The sequence below is a fragment of the Aethalodelphis obliquidens genome, unplaced genomic scaffold (genome assembly GCF_003676395.1).
Source record: "Aethalodelphis obliquidens isolate GAN/ISIS:26980383/991018 unplaced genomic scaffold, ASM367639v1 scaffold4, whole genome shotgun sequence".
Classification (NCBI taxonomy): domain Eukaryota; kingdom Metazoa; phylum Chordata; class Mammalia; order Artiodactyla; family Delphinidae; genus Aethalodelphis; species Aethalodelphis obliquidens.
The window spans coordinates 16,974,946-16,994,687 of record NW_020837948.1 but is presented as its reverse complement, the minus strand read 5'-3'; the positions used below and the strand labels follow the sequence as shown (position 1 = coordinate 16,994,687).

The following is a 19,742-nucleotide window of genomic DNA, read 5'->3' as shown; positions in this document are numbered from 1 at the left end:
ACATTGAACAGATTCTCTTCTCCATCTCTCTCTCTTCCCTCTGTCTCTTCCCTTCTCTCTTTCCTCACAAAAGCTGTGAATGGTATATTAGCAGAGAGAATTTAGCAGTACATCAAAAGAGTAATACAATATAACTGAGTGAGATTAACTCCAAGAATGTATCCAATTCAGTACTGGCAAATACATTGATTTCTTTCAATCAGTCAAATCACAATAGATGCTAAAAATATTTGATTAAATTCAGGACCTATTCCTGACTTTAAAATATTGTTTTAAGTCTCCCAAAAACTATAAATAAGAAGATATTCTTTACATAATAATAATAATCCAAATTTGGCAAAAAAGATAAGTAGAGTATTGAAAATAGTAATAAAAACATAAAATAAAAAATATATTTGAATAAACTGATCAAGAAATATTTTGCAGGTATATAAAAGAAAAATAAAATATTCTAAAGGACACTAAATTATAATTTAATAAATGAAAATAGGTGCCATGTTTTTGGTTACCAATACTTAATATTTTACTATTATTTTATTCACTTTCCTCAAAATAATAATATTCATGTATTTTTATTCAATATTGAAATACTATTTCTTTTTTTCTTTTTTTTTTAATATCTTTATTGTGTTAGCTTCTGCTGTACAACAAAGGGAATCAGCTATATGTATACATATATCCCCATATCCCCTTCTTCTTGTGTCTCCCTCCCACCCTCCCTATTCCACCCATCTAGGCAGTCACAAAGCACCGAGCTGATCTCCCTATGTTATGTGGCTGCTTCCCACTAGCTATCTATTTTACATTTGGTAGTGTATACATGTCCATGCCACTCTCTCACTTCGTCCCTGCTTACCCTTCCCCCTCCCCGTGTCCTCAAGTCCATTATCTATGTCTGCATCTTTTTTTATTGGGGGGGGGGGCGGGTACGCGGGCCTCTCACTGCTGTGGCCTCTCCCGTTGCGGAGCACAGGCTCTGGACGCACAGGCTCAGGGGCCATGGCTCATGAGCCTAGCCACTCCACGGCATGTGGGATCTTCCCGGACCGGGGCACGAACCCGTGTCCCCTGCATCGGCAGGAGGACTCTCAACCGCTGCACCACCGGGGAAGCCCTATGTCTGCGTCTTTATTCCTGTCCTGACCCTAGGTTCTTCAGAACCTTTTTTTTTAGATTCCATATATATGTGTTAGCATACGGTTTTTGTTTTTCTCTTTCTGACTTGTGAAGTACTATTTCTTTAGAAGCTTTTGAACTATTCTAAAATTAATTTAAAAAATAGATAAATAAAAAGCTAAGACAATTTGGAAGGATCAAAAAAAGAATTGTAAGAATACTTATCCTACTAGATATTAAAATTTATGAATTACAATATCTAACACAAAATTGCTACAGGAGGCAGAAACAGTCTGAAATGAAACATAATAAAGCAGCCAGAAATAGACCCAAGGATATGTGGTAATTAAATATATGATAAAGATGGCATTTCATATTGGTGAGATGATGAATAGAATTTCTGGTATATAACATTGGGATTACTGGCTAGACATTTGGGGAAAAGAAAGCTGAATCCCTTATGGTAAAATAACTTCTAGGTGGAACAAAGATTTAAATGTATATTAAAAGAGGTAAAGAATGGAAAGAAACCAGAAACTACTAGAAGAAAATATGGGTGAGTAATTTTATAGTCTTAGAATGCAACAATCTTTCTAAGCAATATAAGTAATAAAAGATCCACAATTAAATTTTGATAAATTTGGTTACATAATAATGTAAAATTTCTCCACCATGAAAAGTCTTTAAGTTAAATCAAAAACAAAATACAACCTGGGAAATATATGAGAAAGAGTTAATACACTTAATATATAAAGAGCTCTAGCATATCAATGAGGCAGTCAAACACTGTAACAGAAATATGGGTAAAAATGTAATAGGTGGTTCACAAAAGGAGAAATGCAAGGGCTGACAAATGTGTGGAAAATAGTCACTCTCACTAGTAGAGAAATGGAAAAGAAATTACATATATTACTTTTTTGCTCATGAAATTAGCAGATGTTTATGTGACTGTAGGGAACACTGAATTGTCCAGGTCTTATTGGTGTAAATGTAATGCTACAGATTTCTCTAAAGCAGTGTAGGAGTGTGTATAATATCCTAAATTAGGTACCTTTGGCCTAACAACTCTACTTCTAGAAATTTATCCCAAGGAGATCATTGTGTAGGTTAAATTAGTATATATGAGGTTTTTCTTTAATGTGTATAAGCAATCTGTAAATGTCTCTCAGTATGACACTGATTCAATAAATTATAGTACAAATTATATAACATCATATATCCAATAAAATAACAATATAGATCTGAATTTAATTATTCAGAAAGATGTTAATGACATTTTTTTGGGTTGAGAATAGCAGGTTAAAAATAATAGGTAAAGAATAAACTGAAAATGAAATTATAAATAATAAGATCCATCTATGCAGATGTATGCATAGAAGTATACAAACATGTATTAGTTATATTTCCCTTGAATACAAGTGACAGAATCTCAGTCAAATCTAATTTAAGCAATCCAATCTATTTTTGGCTCAGATAGCTGAAAAGTATAGAGTCCTGGTTTGCTTCTAGGCACATCTTTTTCAGGGCTTCAGACAGGGTCATCAGGAAGAGCCAGTTTTTCCCTCTGTTTCCACGTTTCTGCCCTTCCTCCTCTGTGGTGGTTTTATCTTCAGAACAATATCTTCCCTCATGGTGACAAGGAGGCTGCCACAGTTTTTGCCTCTCCTCCTCTCCATATCAGCACTGGCATGAAAGAAAGTCTTCTAATTACTCAGTTGAAAGCTCTAGGTTCATTGGGCCTGGCTGGTTAACTTAGGATGCATGCTTATACCCAAACCAACACTGTGATCTAGAGAACGTGAGGTTCTAATTGGCTTAGGCCTGTGTGCTCTGTCACACGTTCCATCATATCTCCACCATATCCATAGGTAATATAGGATAATACCTATAGCATGGAGCCTAAGAGTCAGATGGGTCAGGAGGAGAGAGGAGGAATCTCAGTTAAAGAAAACTGGTGGGATAATTATCTGGAGATGGGTAAGTGGATGCTGGGCCACTGAAAGAACAAAAGAAGTTTCTCCCTTCATGATGATGTTTCTGAACACTACTACTTTTTTGTATTATTTGAGAATTTACAATTTTTAGTTAGCAAAACTATGAGAGACTATTAGCATGCATTCTTTTTATATTTAGATAAACAATAAATCTATTTTCAATATAAATAAAATACACAGATATTTGTTTTTCTTGTTCATGCTATTTTTGCTTTTTTGTATTTCTGCCTTGTCTTTCACTTATTTTTCTTTCCAATAAATCTATCAGTATTACTCCTTTCTAGTATCTTTCATAGCTGTTATTCAGTCTTCCAAAGTCACAGGCAAAACAATCCATGCAAAAAGGGAAGGTATTTATCCTAGGAAGTATCTCAGAGAAAAAAGTGGAAAAGTAAAGAAATAGATGGTGGCTCCTGAATGTTTGAAGAGGGTATTAGGGACCTCATTTTGAAGTTGTATTTGCAGAGCAAACATGATTTTTACTTTGCTTGCAAGTTTATATGTGGTGCTGGAGGAAAGGAAGGCTTTCTATAAGCCTACTTGATAAGCCTTTGGTGAATGGTTAATTCAGATCAGGGCTTCAAAACCTTTGTGTACATGTGAGTCACCTAGGGATCCATTAAAATGGAGATTCCAATCCAGTATGACCATGCTGGGGCCCACAGTTCTTCATTTCTCACAAGCTCCCAGGTGATGTTAATGCTACAAGTCTATGCGCCATTCTTTGAAAAGGAAAGATTTGGATAATATTTTCTACCTATTAAGTAAAAACTTAAGCCAGCCATATTCTGCATGCTTTTCCTTAAGATTAGAAATATGTTAAAATATACTTTTATCTATTCCGGGTTTATTTGTACATGCTATATATTTCTATTTAAGGCTACATTTTAAAAAATCAACAGAATTTGATTTTATTGTTTTGGCCAAAAAGTTCGTTCGGGTTTTCCCAAAGGATTTTACAGAAAAACCCACACGAATTGTTGGACATCCCAATACGTTACCTCATGTTAAAAGAAGGTAAATACTTTCATTCTTGCTCCCACTTTCTAGTATAAAATCCCATATCTGTTTTTACATTAACTCCCTAAGAAAAAAATGTTTTCTTGCCATCTTAAATGCTATTTTTCTTGTTCTGAAACCAAAGATTACTCAATTCAACTTTGAATTACATTGTGATTATGGAAAATCCTTTACTGTTTGAGCATTCTACAATGTGCTCTGTCAAGGGCAAACTCAAGAGCTGTGGGTTTCTACTTCACTGCTGCCAACTAGCATGATTTGTAAGGCAGAAGGAGCAAGGTGCAAAGAACTTCTCCTGGAGAAAAATTGTCTTAAAGTTAGATTCCCACTTGTGCAGAATGCTGGTTACTGCTCTTCACTGCGGGGTCCATGTGAACTTGGGCAGCAGACAGAGCCCAGCCCTAGTTTCAACACCAATAAGGACTGAAGGCCCAAGCGGTTTAACCTGTCAGAGGCCAAATTTTGTGGGTGTGTATGAATTCACTTTGGGTTACCAACATGTTTAATGATTTTTAACGATGTATATGTTTTTAAACTTCACATACCCTCTCCAACTCCAGGCCCTTTGCCAGTTCCTCTTGGCTCTGCTAAGATGCATGGAATCTGGGAATCAAGATCAAGGGAGGGAGTCTGCTTTCCTCAAGAGGGATGTGTGTGCGTGTAAAACAGAAACACCCCTCTCCATGTCTCCATTGGTTTGTGTGCCTTTCTTTAGCTTGCCCCAGGAGCCATACTTGCTTTGGGGACTCTAATAAGCAATTCCAAATGGTAACTCTGATGTAATTTTCACTTCTGTGTAAGCATCTCACTTGTCTTTGAGTTCCTGGCCCTGTTTCTGAATATGGCTTCCATGATGGGTGAGCTATGATTCTATCTCCCTTAGCCCCTTGTTGCTATCCTGACTGCAAACACAGGTTACCTTACCTTTTGGGAGTTTATTTGGACTTTCAGACTGTACTCAGGGCCTACAACTACCTATGATCTTCTCTGACTCCTACTGAGGCCCACTGGCTAGGAGTTTTTCTCATTCGTACTTCTCTGGCTATGATTTTGTGAAAGTTACCGGCACTTGTTAAGTAGAGTGGTAATAGTAACGGCATTTATAATAACAATAAAGCTTGTTGATGAATAAAAATATCACCACAACCTACATTTACTTTCTTCCAGAGACAGAGAGCTTTAGTAACCAAAGATGTCTCCTTTTTCAAGGCATCTACATAGTAAACAACTTCTTTTTACTGTAAAATCATGACACTTGTTGGATAATGGATGTTGGGTTGACCATTGGTGCAAGTTTGCCCTTTAGCCTTGCCAGTCTGGTGGTAGGAACAGGGACCCCATCGTGCACTTCTGTGGCTTGGCCATTCCCCTCACAGTTGCTTCTCTGAGTCTCAGGGGACTTTACAAGAGATGTGGAGTTAATGCCTCTAGCACTGTATATAGACAGAAAAAAGTCTTACATATGCATGTGACTAGTTTTTAAATGTATAAGAAGAAAATGATGTTTTCAGTTTATTAGTCTTTGGGTACAAAACTTAAGCTATGAAAGAAAACAAAAAGGATTCAAATATGTTTTGAATAATCATTTATTCTAGAGCATCTGGCAAACATAAACTTGGAAATATGGAAGAACCTCCATGTTAATAATGGCCACTTTCCAAAGAACAATAAGGGACATATACTAAAAACAACAACAACAAAAAAGCCCAACCACAGTCATCTGCCACAGAAGTAATGATTGCAGGAATGGTAAAGGACGGTGATACTAAGCAGAAGGTTATGCCTTTAAGTCCTGCTAGTGAAATCCAATTTAATGAAATGAGGGTTTAATCATAAAAGCAAAGATGACTTTCACTTCTATTTTTAATTTTATGGATGAAAAGTAAGCCTCAGAAATATGAAAGAACCAAATAAAGGCCTCAAATAAGAATAACTTAAACTACTTTTGTGGGGATTGGGGAGTTTGAGAGCAGAGGATCACTTGGCAGGCAACAGATAAATACAAGCAAACTGAAAGTCCTTGACTTTGCCTTAAGTGGCAAAATGCATGATGAAGACAAGACCGAAAGAGTCTGAGTTGATAAACATGGAGACAATTATTATTCTTATTTATTGGCTTATAAAGCACATCTTGCTTAGTACAAGGTGCTGGGCTGGAAATCAGAAAGGCCGTTGAAACCCCAAAGTAGAGCCATTCTGAGAGTTGAAGTCCTGCAGAGAATATTTTTATTTACTTCAGAAGGTAAGATGTCCTATGTGGAACTATGTGTATGAAGGAGTTTCACTGAATAAGGATTATAATTGCAAAATGAATGCTGTACCATGTGCCAGGATGGCAATAGTATGTTGAACCTAAATAAAGAATGTGGGCTAAAGCATTAGAACAGATTAAGATATTTTAAATCAAATTTATTGTTATTATTATTTTATTTTAAAACTTTTTTTCTGAATGAGGGATGGTGGGAGTGAGGTGGTGAGGAGATGCACGAAAAGAGTTCCAGAAAGAGAGGTGCCACAATGGCTAAGTAAAAATTAGTTAATTCAGAGCTACTCAGTGGGAGGTCTATATCATATTTTTTATATTTTGTAATAAACCCCAAATTGTATGGGTCTTTTTTCCTAAACTGGCAACTTTATGTGGCTATGTTCGTCTATACCCAGTCTGAGTGGGCATACACACAAGCCAAAAAGTTTAAAAAAATGTTGCCTGTCTCCAGGATGTTTTAAAACTAATTTATTTGACTTTACATCATTATTAAGGAAGATTATTTAAACAGAGACACAGTCTACTTTTTGAATATCCTACCCTGGGACTAAAATTAGCAACTAGACCTTGAATTTAAACCATTCCAAGTTGTGGAATGAATCACATTAACCTTTCTACCAGTTTTCCTGTTCAGTTTAATCTGATAGCCCCAAGAGATGGGTTCTGAAGGAGTGCCTGAGCTATTGGGGAAGGAAGTGGTTAAGAAGAAAGAAGTACATTTCTGGTCAGGGTGTCTGAGCATGCAGTGACATTTCTCAGGGCTGGGCTAGATGGTGGCTAAATATCAAGTGTCATTTAGAGGTGTCAAAAGGCTTACCAGCTCCTGATGGTCCCACCATAAATTCACTCAACAAGGATACATTTGTTAATTAAACATTTTGGGGAGACAGGGCACCTATCCTGGGCAGAGTCTTGTGTTTGGCATTTATGTATGATTCAAGGGAGGAATAAGACATGTCTTTGATTTCAAGAAGAGACGCACTTCATATTACCCAGGCCCTGTCAAGAGTGCAAATGAAAGCCCACATACCATATGTCTAAATATTTTAAAGCCATAAATTAAAATGTTAAACAAGTTTATTGAGATACATATAAAAATCATGTATGTTTAAGGCTACAATGTGATGTTTTGATATATGTATACATTGTAAAAAGATCAGGATAATCAAGCTAAATAACATATCCTTCACTTTTACATAATTACCTGTGTGGGTTTGTGTGTGTGTTCCTGTGTTGAGAAGTTTTAAGATCCATCCTCTTAGCAAATTTCAGTAATACAATACAGTACTGTTAATTCTTGTTACCATACTCTATATTATAGCTCCAGCACCCATTCATCTTGCAAAACTGAAACTTTGTACCCTTGCCCAACATCTCCTCATTTTCCGCTCTCTATCCTAACCTTTGGCAACCACCATTCTACTCTCTGCTTCTATGAGTTTGACTAGTTTAGATTCCAAGTATGAGGGAGATATATAGGACTTGTCTTTCAGTGTGTGGTTTATTTCACTTAGCATAATGTTCTCCAGGTGTCTTCTTTTTTAAGATTGGATAATATTTCATGGGAGGGAGGGAGAGAGAGAGAGAGAGAGAGAGAGAGACCACATTTTCTTTATCCATTCATTCGTTGAAAGACATTTAGTTTGTTTCTATATCTTGGCTACTGTGAATAATGCTACAATAAATATGGGAGTGGAGATATTTCTTTAAGATCCAGATTTCAATTCCTTTGGATAGATACCCAGAAATAAGCTTCCTGGATCATACGTTAGTTCTATTTTTAATTTATTGAGGAACTTCCATACTGTTTTCCATGATGTCTGCACCAGTTTACATTCCCACTTACTGTACAAGGATTCCTTTTCTCCATATCCCTGACAACACTTATCTTTTGTCTTCTTGATGACAGCCATTCTAACAGGTGTGAGGTGATATCTCATTGAGGTTTTGATTTGAATTTCCATGAGATTAGTGATGTTGAGAACTTTTTAAAATACGTATTGACCATTTGTATGTCTTCTTTTGAGAAATGTCTGTTCAGGTCCTTTGACCATTTTTAATTTTATTTATTTATTAACATCTTTATTGGAATGTAATTGCTTTACAATGGTGTGTTAGTTTCCGCTTTATAACAAAGTGAATCAGCTATACATATATCTCCATATCTCCTCCCTCTTGCGTCTCCCTCCCACCCTCCCTATCCCACCCATCTAGGTGGTCACAAAGTACCGCTTTGATCTCCCTGTGCTATGTGGCTGATTCCCACTAGCTCTCTATTTTACATTTGGTAGTGTATATATGTCAATGCCACTCTCTCATTTTGTCCCAGCTTACCCTTCCCCCTCCCTGTGTCCTCAAGTCCATTCTCTATGTCTGTGTCTTTATTCCTGTCCTGCACCTAGGTTCTTCAGAACAATTGTTTTTAGATTCCATATATATGTGTTAGCATACAGTATTTCATTTTCTCTTTCTGACTTACTTCACTCTGTATGACAGATTCTAGGTCCATCCACCTCACTACAAATAACTCAATTTTGTTTATTTTTATGGCCGAGTAATATTCCATTGTATATATGTGCCACATCTTCTTTATCCATTCAACTGTCAATGGACACTTAGGTTGCTTCCATATCCTGGCTATTGGAAATAGAGCTGCAATGAACATTGTGGTACATGACTCTTTTTGAATTATGGTTTTCTCAGTGTATATGCCCAGTAGTGGGATTGCTGGGTCATATGGTAGTTCTATTTGTAGCTTTTTAAGGAACCTCCATACTGTTCTCCACAGTGGCTGTATCAATTTACATTCCCACCAACAGTGCAAGATGGCTCCCTTTTCTCCACACCCTCTCCAGCATTTATTGTTTCTAGATTGTTTGATGATGGCCATTTTGACTGGTGTGAGGTGATACCTCATTGTAGTTTTGATTTGCATTTCTCTAACGATTAGTAATGTTGAGCATCCTGTCATGTGTTTTTTGGCAATTAGGCAATCTGTATATCTTCTTTGGAGAAATGTCTATTTAGGTCTTCTGCCCATTTGTGGATTACGTTGTTTGTTTTTTTGATATTAAGCTGCATGAGCTGCTTGTAAATTATGGAGATTAATCCTTTGTCAGTTGCTTCATTTGCAAATATTTTCTCCCATTCTGAGGGCTGTCTTTTGGTCTTGTTTATGGTTTCCCTTGCTGTGCAAAAGCTTTTAAGTTTCATTAGGTCCCATTTGGTTATTTTTGGTTTTATTTCCATTTCTCTAGAAGGTGGGTCAAAAAGGATCTTGCTGTGATTTATGTAATAGAGTGTTCTGCCTATGTTTACCTCTAAGAGTTTTATACTGTCTGGCCTTACATTTAGGTCTTTAATCCATTTTGAGTTTTTCTGTGTATGGTGTTAGGGAGTGTTCTAATTTCACTCTTTTAGATATAGCTGTCCAGTTTTCCCAGCACCACTTAAAAAGAGGCTGTCTTTCCTCTACTGTATATTCTTGCCTCCTTTATCAAAGATAAGGTGACCATATGTGCATGGGTTTATCTCTGGGCTTTCTATCCTGTTCCCGTTTTTGTTTTTGCGCCAGTATCAGACTGTCTTGATTACTGTAGCTTTGTAATATTGTCTGAAGTCTGGGAGCCTGATTACTCCAGCTCCATTTTTCTTTCTCAAGATCGCTTTGGCTAATCAGGGTCTTTTATGTTTCCATGCAAATTGTGAAATATCTTGTTCTCCTTCTGTGAAAAATGCCATTGGTTGTTTGATAGGGATTGCACTGAATCTGCAGATTGCTTTGGGTAGTATAATCATTTTCACAATGTTGAATCTTCTAATTCAAGAACATGGTATAATCTCTCCATCTGTTTGTATCATCTTTAATTCCTTTCATCAGTGTCTTATAGTTTTCTGCATACAGGTCTTTTGTCTGCTTAGGTAGGCTTATTCATAGGTATTTTATTCTTTTTTTGCAGTGGTAAATAGGAGTGTTTCCTTAATTTCTCTTTCAGATTTTTCATCATTACTGTTTAGGAATGCAAGAGATTTCTGTGCATTAATTTTGTATCCTGCTACTTTACCAAATTCATTGAGCTCTAGCAGTTTTCTGGTAGCATCTGTAGGATTCTTTATGTATAATGTCATGTCATCTGCAAACAGTGACAGTTTTATTTCTTCTTTTCTGATTTGAATTCCTTTCATTTCTTTTTCTTCTCTGATTGCTGTGGCTAAAACTTCTAAAACTATGTTGAATAATAGTGGTGAGAGTAGACATCCTTGTCTTGTTCCTGATCTTAGAGGAAATGGTTTCAGTTTTTCACCATTGAGAACCATGTTGACTGTGGGTTTGTCATCTATGGCCTTTATTATGTTGAGGTAAGTTCCCTCTATGCCTACTTTCTGGAGGATTTTTATCATAAATGGGTGTTGAATTTTGTCAAAAGCTTTTTCTGCATCTATTGAGATGATCATATGGTTTTTATCCTTCAATTTGTTAATATGGTGTATCACATTGATTGATTTGCATATATTGAAGAATCCTTGCACTCCTGGGATAAACCCCATTTGATCATGGTGTATGATCCTTTTAATGTGTGGTTGGATTCTGTTTGCTAGTATTTTGTTAAGGATTTTTGCATCTATGTTCATCAGTGATATTGGCCTGTAGTTTTCTTTCCTTGTGACATCTTTGTGTGGTTTTGGTATCAGGGTGAAGGTGGCCTTGTAGAATGAGTTTGGGAGTGTTCCACACTCTGCTATATTTTGGAAGAGTTTGAGAAGGATAGGTGTTAGCTCTTCTCTAAATGTTTGATAGAAGTTGCCTGTGAAGCTATCTGGTCCTGGCCTTTTGTTTGTTGGAAGATTTTTAATCACAGTTTCAATTTCTGTGCTTGTGATTGGTCTGTTTATATTTTCTATTTCTTCCTGGTTCAGTCTCAGAAGGTTTTGCTGTATTAAGAATTTGTCCATTTATTCCAGGTTGTCCATTTTATTGTCATACAGTTACTTGTAGTAATCTCTCTTGATCCTTTGTATTTCTACAGTGTCAGTTGTTACTTCTCTGTTTTCATTTCTAAATCTATTGATTTGATTCTTCTCCCTTTTTTTCCTGATGAGTCTGGCTAATGGTTTATCAATTTTTTTTATCTTCTCAAAGAACCAGGTTTTAGTTTTATTCATCTTTGCTATCCTTTCCTTCATTTCTTTTTCATTTTTTTCCCTTTTTAAAAAATATCTTTATTGGAGTATAATTGCTTTACAATGGTGTGTTAATTTCTGCTTTATAACAAAGTGAATCAGCTATACATATTCATATATTCCCATATCTCCTCCCCCTTGCATCTCCCTCCCATCCTCCCTATCCCAGCCCTCTAGGTGGTCACAAAGCACTGAGCTGATCTCCCTGTGCGATACAGCTGCTTCCCACTAGCTAGCTATTTTACATTTGGTAGGGTACATATGTCCATGGACTCTGTCACTTCGTCCCAGCTTACACTTCCACCTCCCCATGTCCTCCAGTCCATTCTGTATGTCTGCATCTTTATTCCTGTCCTGCCCCTAGGTTCTTCAGAACCTTTTTTTTTTTTTTTTTTTTTTTTTAGATTCCAAATATATGTGTTAGCATACAATACAGTATTTGTTTTTCTCTTTCTGACTTACTTCACTCTGTGTGACAGACTCTAGGTCCATCTACCTGATCTGATCTTTATGATTTCTTTCCTCATGCTGACTCTGGGTTTTTTGCTTTTCTTTCTCTAGTTGCTTTAGGTGAAAGGTTAGGTTGTTTATTTGAGATTGTTCTTGTTTCTTGAGGTAGGATTGTGTTGCCATAAATTTCCCTCTTAGAACTGCTTTTCCTGCATCCCATAGGTTTTAGGTCATTGTGTTTTTATGGTCATTTGTTTCTAGGTATTTTTAAATTTCCTCTTTGATTTCTTCAGTGATCTATTGGTTAGTTAGTAGTGTATTGGTTAGCCTCCATGTGTTTGTAAATTTTACAGCTTTTTTCCTGTAATTGGTATCTAGTCTCATAATGTTGTGGTCGGAAAAGATACTTGATACTACTTCAGTTTTCTTAAATTTACCAGGGCTTGTGTTGTGACCCAAGATATGATCTATCCTGGAGAATATTTCATGAGCACTTTAGAAGAAAGTGTATTCTGTTGTTTTTGGATAGAATGTCCTATAAATATCAATTAAGTCCATCTTGTTTAATGTGTCATTTAAAGCTTGTGTTTCATTATTTATTTTCATTTTGGATGATCTGTACATTGGTGAAAGTGGGGTGTTAAAGTCCCCTGCTATGATTGTGTTACTGTCGATTTCCCCTTTTATGGCTGTTAGCATTTGCCTTATGTATTGAAGTGCTGCTATATTGGGTGCATAAATATTTACAATTGTTATATCTTCTTTTTGGATTTATCCCTTGATGATTATGTAGTATCCTTCTTTGTCTCTTATAATAGTCATTATTTTAAAGTCTATTTTGTCTGATATGAGAATTGCTACTCCAGCTCTCTTTTGATTTCCATTTGCATGGAATATCTCTTTCCATTCCCTCACTTTCAGTCTGTATCTGTCCCTAGGTCTGAAGTGGGTCTCTTTAGACAGCATCTATACGGTCTTGTTTCTGTATCCATTCAGCCAGTCTATGTCTTTTGGTCGGAGCATTTAATCCATTTACATTTAAGGTAATTTTTGATATGTATGTTCCTATTACCATTTTCTTAATTGCTTTGGGTGTGTTTTTGTAGATCTTTTCTTTCTCTTGTGTTTCCTGCCTATAGAAGTTCCTTTAACATTTGTTGTAAAGCTGGTTTGGTGGTGCTGAAGTCTCTTAGCTTTTGCTTGTCTGTAAAGGTTTTCATTTCTGTGTCGAATCTGAATGAGATCCTTGTTGGGTAGAGTAATCTTGGTTGTAGGTTTTTCCCTTTCATCACTTTAAATATGTCTGGCCACTCCCTTCTGGCTTGCAGAGTTTCTGTTGAAAGATCAGCTGTTAACCTTATGGGGATTCTGTTTTATGTTATTTGTTGCTTTTCCCTTGCTGCTTTTAATTTTTTTTCTTTGTGTTTAATTTTTAATAGTTTGATTAATATGTGTCTTGGAGTGTTTCTCTTTGGATTTATGCTGTATGGTACTCTGCTTCCTGGACTTTCCCTTCCCATATTAGGGAAGTTTTCAACTGTAGTCTCTTTAATTATTTTCTCAGTCCTTTTCTTTTTGTCTTCTTCTTCTGGGACCCCTATAATTCAAATGTTGGTGTGTTTAATGTTGTCCCAGAGGTCTCTGAGACTGTCCTCAATTCTTTTCATTCTTTTCTCTTTCTTCTGCTCTGTGGTAGTTATTTCCACTATTTTATCTTCCAGGTCACTTATTCATTGTTCTACCTCATTTATTCTGCTATTGATTCCTTCTATAGAATTTTTAATTTCATTTATTGTGTTGTTCATCATTGTTTGTTTGCTCTTTAGTTCTTCTAGTTCCTTGCTAAATGTTTCTTGTATTTTCTCCATTCTATTTCCAAGATCTTAGATCATCTTTACTATCATTACTTTGAATTCTTTTTCAGTTAGACTGCCTATTTCTTCTTAATTTTTTGGTCTGGTGGGTTTTTACTTTGCTCCTTCATCTGCTGAGTATTTCTCTGTCTTCTCAGTTTGCTTAACTTACTGTGTTTGGGTCTCCTTTTCGCAGTTTGAAGGTTCATAGTTCCCGTTGTTTCTGGTGTCTGCTCCCAGTGGATAATGTTTGTTCAGTGGGTTGTGTAGACTTCCTGGTGGAAGGAACTGGTGCCTGTGTTCTGGTTGATGAGGATGGAACTTGTCTTTCTGGTGGGCAGGACCACATCCAGTGGTGTGTTTTGGGCTGTCTGTGAACTTATTATGATTTTAGGCAGCCTCTCTGCTAATGGTGGGGCTGTGTTCCTGTCTTCCTAGTTGTTTAGCATGGGGTGTCCAGCACTGGAGCTTGCTGGTTATTGCATGGAGCTGGGTCTTAGAGTTGAGATGGAGATCTCTGGGAGAGCTGTTACCAATTGATATTACATGGGGCTGGGAGGTCTCTGGTGGTCCAGTGTCCTGAAGCTGGCTCTCCCACCTCAGAGGCGCAGGCCTGATACCCGACCAGAGCACCAAGACCCTGTCAGCTACACATCTGAATAGAAAATGGAGGAAAAAAGAAACAAAGAAAAAATATATATTATAGAATAAAGTTATTAAAATAAAAAAAGTTATTAAAATAAAAGATTTTAAAGTAGTTTAAAAAAATAAGATGAGAACCACAAAACCAATAGAGAACTCCACCAATGATAACAAGCCCTACAAACTATACAAAGATAAACATAAAAATAAGAAACTAGTCAGTCACATACAGGAAACCCCAAGTCTACAGTTGCTCCCAAAGTCCACTGCATCAATTTTGGGATGATTCGTCATCTATTCAGGTATTCCACAGATGCAGGGTATAACAAGTTGATTGTGGAGATTTAATCTGCTGCTCCTGAGGCTGCTGGGAGAGATTTTCCTTTCTCTTCTTTGTTTGCACAGCTCTTGGGGTTCAGCTTTGGATTTGGCCCCACCTCTGCATGTAGGTCTCCCTCTGGCATCTGTTCTTCGCCCAGACTGGAGAGGGTTAAAGGAGTGGCTGGTTAGGGGGCTCTGGCTCACTCAGGCTGGGGGGAGGGAGGGACAGAATGTGAAACAAGCCTGCGGCAGTAAAGGCCAGCGTGACATTGCAACAGCCTGAGGCATTCCGTGTGTTCTCCTGGGGAAGTTGTCCCTGGGTTACGGCTCCCTGGCAGTGGCGGGCTGCACAGCCTCCCAGGAGGGGACGTGTGGATAGTGACCTGTGCTTGCACACAGGATTCTTGTTGGCTGCAGCAGCAGCCTTAGCGTTTCATGCCTCTCCCTGGGGTCCGCGCTGATAGCCGCGGCTCGTGCCTGTCTCTGAATCTCGTTTAGGCAGTGTTCTGAATCTCCTGTCCTCGTGCATCCTGAAACAATGGTCTCTTGCCTCTTAGGCGGGTCCAGAGTTTTCCCTGGACTCCCTCCCTGCTAGCTGTGGCGCACTTGCCCCCTTCAGGCTGTGTTCATGCAGCCATCTCCAGTCCTCTACCTGGGATCTGACCTCTGAAGCCTGAGCCTTAGCTCCCTGCTCCCACCCGCTCTGGCAGGTGAGCAGACAAGCCTCTCAGGCTGGTGAGTGCCGGTCGGCACTGAACCTCTGTGCAAGAATCTCTCTGCTTTGCCCTCTGCACCTCTGTTGCTGTGCTCTCCTCTGTAGTTCTGAAGCTTCCCCCCACCCACCCCCCGTTTCCACCAATGAAGGGGCTTCCTAGTGTGTGGAAACCTTTCCTCCTTCACAGCTCCCTCCCACTGGTGCAGGTCCCATCCCTATCCTTTTGTCTCTGTTTATTCTGTTTTCTTTTGCCCTGCCCAGGTACATGGGGAGTTTCTTGCCTTTGGGAAGTGTGAGGTCTTCTGCCAGCATTCAGTAGGTGTTCTGTAGGAGTTGTTCCACATGTAGATGTATTTTTGATGTATTTGTGGGTTGGAAGGCGATCTCCACATCTTACTTCTCCGCCATCTTGAAGTGTCCTCTTTGCCTTTGCTTTTGATGTCATGAAAAAACAAAAAAAGTTATTCCCTTGACCAATGTCAGTAAGCTTTTTCTCTGTTTTCTGCCAGTAGTTTTACCATTTCAGGTCTCACATTTAAGTCTTTAATCTATCTTGGGTTGATTTTTGCATATGGTGAGATAAGGTTCCAATTTCATATAGATAATGCAGTTTTCCCAAAACCACTTGTTGAAGAGCTTTCCCCATTCTGTGTTCTTAGCACCCTTTCAAATGTTAGTTGACTGTAAATGTGTGGATTTATTTCTGGGCCCTCTACTCTGTTTCATTGTTCTATATGACAGTTTTTATGCCAGTACCACACTGTTTCAAATACTGCAGCTTTGAATATATTTTGAAATTAGAGAATATGAAGCTTCCATCTTTGTTCTTCTTGCACAAAATTGCTTTGGCTATTCAAGTTCTTTTGTAGTTCCATATGAATTTTAGGATTTTTTTTTTTCTATTTCTGAAAGAATGCCATTAAAGTGCCATTAGAGTTATGATAGGAATCACACTGAATCTGTTGACCACTTTGGGTAGTTTTGACATTTTAACAATATAAAGTCTTCCAATTCATGAACATAGGATGTCTTTCCCTTTATATGCATCTTCTTTAATCTCTTCATCAGTGTTTTAAGTTTTCAGTATACTAGTTTTTTACTTCTTTGGTTAAGTTTATTCCTAAGTGTTTTATTTATTCTTTTTGTTGCTATTGTAAATGGGATTGTTCTCTTAATATCCTTTTTAGATAGCTCATTGTTACTGTGTAGAAATGCCGTCAACTTTTGTATGTTAATTTTGTATCCTGCAACTTCACTGATGTTGTTATTAGTTCAGACAGTCTTTTTGTTGAGTCTTTATGGTTTTCTATATATGATCAAGCCATCTGCAAACAGAGATCATTTTACTTTTTACTTTCCAATGTGTATGCCTTTATTTCTTTTTATTGTTTAATTGCTCTGTCTGGGATTTCCAGTACTAGGTTGAATATAAGTGACAAAAAGGATGGTACAGAGCATCCTTGCCTGTACCAAATCTTAGTGGAAAAGCTTTTGGTTTTTCTCTATTGATTATGATTTTAGCTGTAGGCTTTTCATATATGGTCTTTATTTTACTGAGGTAAGTTTCTTCTATACCTATTTTGTTGAGACTCTTTATCATGAATGGACATTGAATTTTTGTCAAATGTTTTTTCCTGTATCTATTGAAAGATCATGTGGTTTCTATGTTTCATTCTGTTAATGTGGTATATCACACTGACTGATTTGTGTACATTGAACTGTCCTTGCATCTTAGAGATAAACCCCACTTGGTTATGGTGTATAGTCCTTTTAATGTGCTGTTTAATTTAGTTTGCTAGTATTTTATTGAAGATTTTTACATCTAGGTTCATTAGGGATGTTGACCTGTAGTTTTCTTTTTTTGTGGTGTCTTGTCTGACCCTGGTATCAGGGTGATCAGCATCAAAAAAAAAAAATCAGTTTGGAAATGTTCCCTCTTCTATTTTTTTGGAAGAGCTTAACAGGGATTCATATAAATTAACTTTTAAAATCAAAATTAGTTAAGTAAAGCTGAAAATGTTTAAATTTTGAAAATAATGAAATATCACTCAATATTTTAATAAAAATATGGGCTTCCCTGATGGCACAGTGGTTGAGAGTCCGCCTGCCGATGCAGGGGACACGAGTTCATGCCCCGGTCTGGGAAGATCCCACATGCTGCAGAGCGGCTGGGCCCGTGAGCCATGGCTGCTGGGCCTGCGCATCCGGAGCCTGTGGTCCACAACGGGAGAGGCCGCAACAGTGAGAAGCCCACTTACCGCAAAAAATATGTATATATATATATTTTAATAAAAATAAAACTATTTGCATTTCTAGCATTAAGTATCTCTTTTGTTACCAAGGTAAAGAATTAGTAACATGCTCCATGAATGTTCTGTCTAGACCTACATGTATGAATTGTTAAGTATTTCAGCCACCATGGGCAACTCTTGTGAATATCATACCTCCAGAATCACAAACCAGAACACAAAGAAAATAGACTCTTGGCATTACAAAGAAATGATTGTTATGCAAAAGTAGATTGCATTCACACTATCTAAAAAGGGACAATTTGACAGTTAATAACTTTCTCTTATCTCTTTCCTAAGCTCACCAGTGCTCATCAAATCTTCCCCTTACTTCAGAGAAACACTTGCTTCTGACATGAGCAGTGGAACAGCCAACTAACCTTCACAACATTCAAGTGCAATCATCTTTGTTTTGAGCACATAGGACAAGAAAGGTGGACAACGATATTCCCTGGATCTGAACAGTTTAGTCAGAAGAGCTGTTGTTTTAGAGTGACATATGCTACATTGTACCAGTCTTCAAGGTTGAATCTCAAGTGACTAAGATCCATGTGTCCTTTAATAAATTTAGCATTGTGGTGTTTGTGATATACAGAGCTTACTAAAGCATAGCTGCTGGGTCACAGGCTCTTGCCTGGGCCAAGGATGGTTCCACCATAGAGATTATAATTTAACAAGAGAAAGAGACATATAAATCGTGAATTATAGCAGAGACTAAATGAAGGAGTGCTGTGGTAGAAGAATAACAATACTTAAATTTTATTGGCTCCCTATGTCCCACTCTTACAAGTGCTTTATGTATGTTATTTCATTTGAACCTCACAGAATAATAAGTGAAGATTGCAAAATACAGAATTGAGGCACAGAAACATTAGGTAGCTTGCCCTCTTATGTGAATGCCAGTCAGAGGTCATGTTTTTAAGTAGACATTTGCTGGATATAGTAGTTTGCCAAATTTTATTTTAAACTTTTAAATAGATGTTAACTGAAAGACATATTTTTTCTTTATCATTGTGCTCTTGTCAGGTTTTGCATTTTCAAGGAAAAAATTCAGCTCTGCGTGTGCGTGTGTACTTGTGTGTGTTTTCCTAGAAATAGGGTCTTTGGTTTTTATCAGCTAAGTCTAAAACGTATATGGAAATGGCAAAGGCCAAAAATAGTCATGAAAATCTTATAGAAGAGCAAAGTTGGAAGATTTACACTATTGGATATCAAGATGTATCATAAATCAACAGTTATTAAAACAATATGGTATTCAGAAAAGCAGAAACAAATCAAGGGAATGTTGCAGAGAATTCAGAAACAGGCCTATACCCAAAAGGAATTTTGATTTATGATAAAAATGAACCTGCTTAGGGTAGAGGAAGGGCAGCCATTTCAATAATGATGATGGGTCATTGGATATCTGTATATGAAAATGAATGAAATTTGATTCTTATCTCATATCATATCCAAACATCAATTCCAGGTGGACTGTAGTTCTAAATGTGAAAGTGCTTCTAGAAGATAGCATGGGAACATATCTTTCTGACCTCGAGGGATGAAAAGATATTTTTAAAACAGAACATCAAAGCACTAATCATAGAGAAAAAGACTTACAAATTAGACTACGTCAAAATTAAGTTCTGTTTATCAAAAGACATCATTAACAGAGAGAAAAGTAAGCCAGAATGTGGCAGAAGACATTTTCAATAAATATATCTTGCAAGGTTGCATATCCAGAATATATAAAGAACTCTTACAAATCAGTAAGAAAACAACAGATGACACAATAGAAAAATGGGCAAGAAATTTGAGCAGACATTTCAGAAGAGAGATTATCCAAATGGCCAGCAGACATGAACATGTGCTAAACCTTATTAGTCATGAGGGAAATGCAAGTCAAAACCTTAATGA

The 19,742-nt window shown here is 37.2% G+C and overlaps 1 protein-coding gene across 5 annotated transcripts in view; it reads left to right on the top strand.

Moving 5' to 3' along the window:
- ZNF474 (zinc finger protein 474) overlaps positions 1–19,510 on the top strand; it is a 127,425-nt gene extending 107,915 nt beyond the window's left edge. For 3 of the 5 annotated variants that reach the window (XM_027099384.1, XM_027099375.1, XM_027099357.1), the window contains one exon: positions 18,147–19,510. In XM_027099384.1, coding sequence (XP_026955185.1) covers positions 18,147–18,205 — 59 coding nt within the window. In that variant the 3' untranslated portion in view covers positions 18,206–19,510. The remainder of the gene's footprint in view (positions 1–18,146) is intronic. The other 2 variants (XR_003431229.1, XR_003431223.1) reach the window with 2 other exon arrangements.
- Positions 19,511–19,742: the final 232 nt, after the last annotated feature.